This window comes from Chlorella variabilis, assembly GCF_000147415.1.
Source record: "Chlorella variabilis unplaced genomic scaffold CHLNCscaffold_26, whole genome shotgun sequence".
Taxonomy (NCBI): domain Eukaryota; kingdom Viridiplantae; phylum Chlorophyta; class Trebouxiophyceae; order Chlorellales; family Chlorellaceae; genus Chlorella; species Chlorella variabilis.
Genome location: NW_005435062.1, coordinates 405,609 through 411,608, shown reverse-complemented (window position 1 = coordinate 411,608; position 6,000 = coordinate 405,609). Strand labels below are relative to the sequence as shown.

The window sequence follows — 6,000 nt, the reverse complement described above, 5'->3', positions numbered from 1 at the left end:
CCGGGGCAAGGGGCAACACAGCGGCACATGCGGCGTTCACCACCCCACCTTTCAGGTCCTGAACTTCCGGCTGCTCCAGCGCCCAGTGGCGGCTATTGGTGCCCAGCGGAACGTGCACAAAGTACCGTCCATCGCCCGCGAATGCTGGCAGCACGCGGACGAGCGCATACTCGCCGGTGTGCAGACCGATGCCACCCAGGGCGAACGGCCGCCGCAGCGTCTGCTGGTAGGCGGTGGGCTGCAACAGGCCGGCAACCAGGGCAACAACAATAAAAATGCAATTTGCTAGTGTGTGAGCGCGCCCCAGAACCAAAGGCATGGCTTTAAGCGCCGGCGAGAGCTGCAGGACGGTTTTGTGCACGGGCGGCAGCATGCGGGCGGGGCTTGGCGCCGCCTCACCTCAGGCAAGGGACCTGGTCTGCTAAGTGCCGCACTGCTGCCACGAGCAGCCCGGGCTGCGCAGAAGAGGTTCCGCCGTTCACAGCTGTGGCGCATGCATGCCGGCTGACTGCGTCTGGGTAGCGGCAACCGGGGCGAGCATCCGGGTAGCGGCAACCGCGGCGAGCACAGCAACGTCGGTGCGATAAACACCGCTGCAGACGTGCCCATTGGTTTTCAGCACCACAGCCGCGCGCAATGCTAACAATCTAAAAGCCTACGTGTGTTGTTGTGTTGTAAGGTCACATGCAGCTCAGGACATGGAGTGGATACAACGTGCTGACATCACTCTGATTGGGCACTTGACAAGTGCTTGCTTTCATTGCTGCTCCTTTGCATTTGCTACCCTCAGCTCATGGACAATACCCGGCGGCTTTGGCGGGAGTGGCAATAATGTCGGCAGCGGCATTGTGCGGGTGCGCCCGCTGCCGCTCTCTGTACGCTTTCCAGTGGCAGGCTCGTGCACAGCCATGCGTCCCCGCCGCCGGGGGGGTGGAGCCATCCGCTGGCGCTGCTGGTGCTGAACTGTGAACAACATCTCGTCCGCCTGGCCCTCAGCTGAGCACGTGCCGCTGTCCGCCAGGCCTGCTGCTCTGCAGCCAGCTGGTGCCGCCGCTCCTGGTAGCCACTGAGGCTGCTAATGGTGCGGGCAGGGTCGCTGGTGACAGAGTCGCACGATTGTCTGCCAGTGCCGCACGTGCCGGATCGGTCCAAAGAGGGCTCCTAGGGAGTCCTAGTCATGTGCAGCATGTGACAAAAGCCAATTTTATTATTACGCTGGTGGTAATCGGGGTGGACCTGCAATGTGAGATGAGGTAGCAGTGGACGGTTGAATGCCGCAAGGAGATGTTTGAATCAATAGTACAGCCTGCCTCCCTGCCTGCTGCACGACACCATCAGGGACAGAATGATGTCCTGATACATGCAATGCCAAATCTTGGCGCCTTGGTCGTCCAAAAAGGCAACCAACCACGTTGCCTTGCTCCACTTTTGAGTTGCCGATCGCCTGGCCATGTTTATGATCAATCCCTTTGAGATTGTATTTGTTTGCTACAAGCGGGGATCCAGGCAAGGGAAGGTGTGCGTCCAGCAGCGGGCAGGCAAGGTAAGCAAGCAACGCCAAGGGCAAGGGTCCAGCCCCCTCCCCAACCCCTACCCCAACCCAACCCCTACCAAGCAGGCTGGGCAGGGCAGGGCAAAGGCAAAGCTGATTGCCCGGTGCACCCACCAGCATGGGCGGACATAGCCTCTTGCATGGTGACGTGCCCGCGTGGGACCCAGTTGGGGTCGCCCCGCTGGCTGCGCTGCTGCTGCTGGCCATGCCGCTGCCGCAGGCCGTGCCTCTAGCCCATCTACAGCAACTATCTCTGGGCAACAACCTGATACTGGCCGTCACGCCATCCACCCTCCTCAAAATGTAGGGGTAGCACAGGGCGCTCCACAAGGAGCTCGCCGGTTTCCTCTGGCGTATCTGGGAACTCGCCCGGGCCCGCCTGCAGCTGTAGCTTTGTGGTCAGGCTCGCTGCCTGGGCGGCTGCCACCAACAAGGAACGCAGCCCCCCCCCCCAACTTACCCCGGAACGACGCAACCGTCTGAGCCGCAATTGCACTGGAAAAGATTCACGCTGCGCGATGCGATCAGAAGGGGAGCCGCGGAGGCACCCTCTGCAGGCTCTGAAGTGGCCGTTCAGTTGTGGCAATGTCTTGTGAAGTGCACACGCAAAACAGGCGCCTGGAACAGGGCAAATGGCCTTTGTGGCAGTCCGTACTGCAACGGCTCCCGGAAACGCACCTTTCTACAGTTTGCTGCCGCTGTTGTTCTGGCGGCATCCAGGAGTTCTCGCAGAACAACTACCCCCAGTATTGGCTGGACGTCGGCAATGACAGCAGCCTCCAGGTGGGCAGCCGCTGCGCGGGTGCCCGCTCATGCGCCGCCAACGTGCCCGCTGGCACGTCTGCTCCTATTCGCAGCGCCTTGTGCTTGCCACCCCTTGTGCATGGTGGGCAGGGCTGGTGGCGGGTGGCGCTCAATATGCTGCACCAGTTCATGCGCCCCTCGCTGCAGACAGCAGCTCCAGGAGGTGGGCCAGATGGTATGGGATGGGACGTTGAAGACTGGCGATTGGGTGAGCGTGCAGCGGGCTGGCAGCCGACCGTTGATGCACTCTTGCTGTTGTGCGCAAGCCTGGTAGCAGGCTGCCACCATGCAGCGAAGGCAAGGGACTGGCCATCATGGTGGAACGTTAACCCCATCCTGCCCCCACCCTCCTCTGGCCTGCAGACTTGCGGACTGGTGGGCGGGGTGGTGCTGAAAAGCGTGGTGTAGCTCAACCGCTGGGCCGGAGATCCCTCCAGGATTGGCATGCCGATGGCGGGAGCACCATGCAGTACCCGCGGCGCACGTGGCGGGCCGTCGTGGGGCGCAGCTTCTCTGATGTTGGCGGCGCCCGAGCTGTCGGCAGCTTCTTCAGACATGCTGGGTTGGTGATGCTGAGGGCTCAGGCAGCAATCCATTGGGGTTATCTCCGAGGACACCTACGGCCAGTGACTGCGAAGATCTTGGTCTGCCATGCCGTGGTGCAGCACTTGCTCTACTGTGGGCCCAAGGAAGCATGCGGGTAGAGATTGCATTGACGGGGGGCTCTTTGGAAAACGGTCTTGGCGGGTGCTCTTGGCTGCAGCCAGGTCAGAAACCCTTGTGGTCGGGTTTTCGTATTTTCCTGCACAGGGCTCTGGAACTCGCATCTGACCGAGTGTGCTAGGCTAAACTGTGTGCAAATTCTGGGGGAGCGACAATTGCGCTCTCTCTGAGAGGGCAACAGCCAGCGCCCGCCGAAGACCTCCACAGAAGAGGTTTCTTCTTGGGAGACCCTGAACGGCTGGACTAGCAGACGCGGCAGGCCAGGGCAGGCGAGTCCAGGGCTGCACTTCGTTCTGTCAGCTCAGGGCGGCCTCTGGAAGAAGCTAATTCCAGGAAGAAGCCAGGGAAGGAAGCGAGATTGCCCCGCCGAGTCGGACCAGCAGAGCGTCCGAAGAGAGCATCTCCTAACGCCGCCTTGCAGCGCCTCCCAGCGCCTGCGCTACGTGCCGTCCTTGGTTGGACACTGTGCTCATTTATATGCCGTCCCACCCTTTGGCCCACCAGGTTGTTGCGTCCTGCGATTATTTCTGCGTCTCCGGGAGACCGGGCATGGACGGCGATATGCCGGCGGCACCCGGGGCCGCCCACAGCGCTGCCATTGCACCCGGCCAGCTTTCCAGCAAGACCACCTGGGCACCGCAACTGGGCATGGGAGCCGCGGCGCTGCCATTGCCCAGCATGCCCTCGGCGGCTCCTTCTGGCACGATGCCCCGGCCAGCGTATGGGCCAGGTGGGTGCTTCTCATGGCTTTTGCACCTCAGCACAAAGCCGACGCTTCCCCCAGTTTATTCCGCTGCGACGCCCCCTGCCAAATCGCCGGTGCTGTTCAACACTGCCAGGCTCAGACATGCTTGCCCATCTCCGTTGCATGCACAGGGCCCGCCCCTCCCATAGCAAGGCCAGCAGCAGGACCTCAAGGAGTTGTTGCACGGCCTGGTGCAGGATTTGCCGTTCCCGCTCAGGTAAACTTGCCTCAAACGCCTTATGTTAGAAGTGCAAACCAGCAGGGGGCTGCTCTCTGCTGCCCTTCTTATCTGCCTGAACCCCAATGAATGTGGTGTGACTGAGTGCAGGCGCGCTCGAGCATGCTTTTTCCGCAGCAGCCACGCCCAGGCATCCCATTTCCACAAGTTAGGGCAGGCCATGTCAGCACGATGCCGGTGGGTGCAATAAGCTTTACAGTGAATGCAAAGTTCGAAATGTGATTACCCAATTAGACGCCTTGTCCCGGCAGCTGCTGCAGGGACACGGAGTGCCCCGGCCGCTGCCAGTCCCACGCCCTGCCACGTTTTCTGGAGCACCACAGATGCTGCTACCACAGCCACGTCCGCTGGGCACTGGCGCACCCGGGCTTGCGGCTGGTGTAGGCGCAATACCCCGGGGTTACATGGCACCGCCGGCAACCATGGTGCAGTCGGCAGAGAGCAGGCCTGCACACCTGCATCCAGTTCCCCCACGTGGCGCAGCCCCCGGTGCACACCCACAAGCTGGATTGCCAGCTGCGGGGCCGCTTTTAGGAGCAGGGAGCTCTGCCACTCGGCTGGCGCCTGCCTCAACGATTTCTAGACCAGGCGCCCTGGCAGGTTTGTGCATCCACATCACAGGATGGGGTTGTGATGCGCAGTAGTACTGGCATTACCACGCTTAGCATGCCAGATGGATTATGTGTCAAGCCTGAGATCCAAGAATGCTATGCGCGCTTCGTGCAGTGGAGCTTCGTACTTCGACACGGCCCGAGGAGGTTGCTCGCACCACTCCCGCGACGGTGCGATAATGATAGCCTCTGCCATGACGCTTGCGACCCATCAGTTGCCCTGGACCTGTGATCTTCTGCCATTTCCACTGTGCAACACACATTCTACTGCGCAATGTGCAGGTGCAGCCACTGCCTGCTGGCATTGCCACGCCCGTTGAGGCACCATTCGCCTCATCATCTGCAGCTGGACAGCATCAGGGTCAACCGCCACCATCAGGCAGTAGCAGAAGCAACACTTTCAGGTAACGACTGCACCACTCAGCTATGCCACCGGGCTCGCATGTCAAACAGTTCAGTTGATTGCCGTTGGCTGTTGCAACACCATGTTGACTGCACGCAGGGGTGTGCGCCAGCGGCCATGGGGCAAGTGGGCGGCTGAGATTCGAGATCCTACTGTGGGTGCGCGTCGGTGGCTGGGGACATTTGATACAGCAGAGGAAGCTGCACGAGCTTATGACCAAGCCGCTCGAGCTATCAGGCATGTGCTGGTCATCATGGCAGAGTGGTCAGGGAGAATCGGGGTGGAGGGCTGGTCACTGCTATTTGGGCTTAGAGGAGTTGGAATTCAGCAACATTGTGCCCTAAAACACCCAGAATGCTGCATTTCTCCACCCCGATTATCCCGGACACCGCTCTGGCATGCGAGCGTTTGCCCATGTGGGTAGCATCTTGCCAAGCAAGTTGTGGATCTCGCACTGCCACTGTTGGCTTGTGCGTCTCTCTGATTCGTGCAGGGGAGTACATGCCAAGTGCAATTTCCCCCTGCCAGAGGAGGAAGCCTTCCAAGCCCAGCTGCTGGCATCACATCAAGATGCCTGGCAGGGCAGCCAGGCATCGCCTACTGCCTCGGCTCCACGAGCGCCCTCCCAAGCGGCATTAAGCGAAGCAGTGTGCATTCCATGCGGGGAGCAGCACACGAGCCAGCCACGACCGACATTACAGGTACAAAGTCGGTTACAACCGGTAGCCGCTTGGTTCAAAACATAGAGTGCCGTGTCCAGGATGCTGTTGCTTTTGTCCTCGCTGTGTTGTTCAGGGTCCAGAGTGGATGGCACAATCCCTCGGCAAAGGCGGGCTTAGGTGAGCACCATGATAGCATTGATTGTGCATGGGGGCTGTCGTCCGCATTTGCAGTGGTATGATGCAAATCACCCTCTTTCTTATC

General features: G+C 60.6%; 1 protein-coding gene across 1 annotated transcript in view; it reads right to left on the bottom strand.

Annotated features, from left to right (window-relative positions):
• The window catches only part of CHLNCDRAFT_54861 (expressed protein), a gene marked incomplete at both ends in the record, with an annotated part of 561 nt that extends 242 nt beyond the window's left edge, over positions 1-319 (bottom strand). Inside the window, one exon of the mRNA XM_005843832.1 lies at positions 49-319. Within this exon, the coding sequence (XP_005843894.1) occupies positions 49-319 (271 nt within the window). The remainder of the gene's footprint in view (positions 1-48) is intronic.
• Positions 320-6,000: the final 5,681 nt, after the last annotated feature.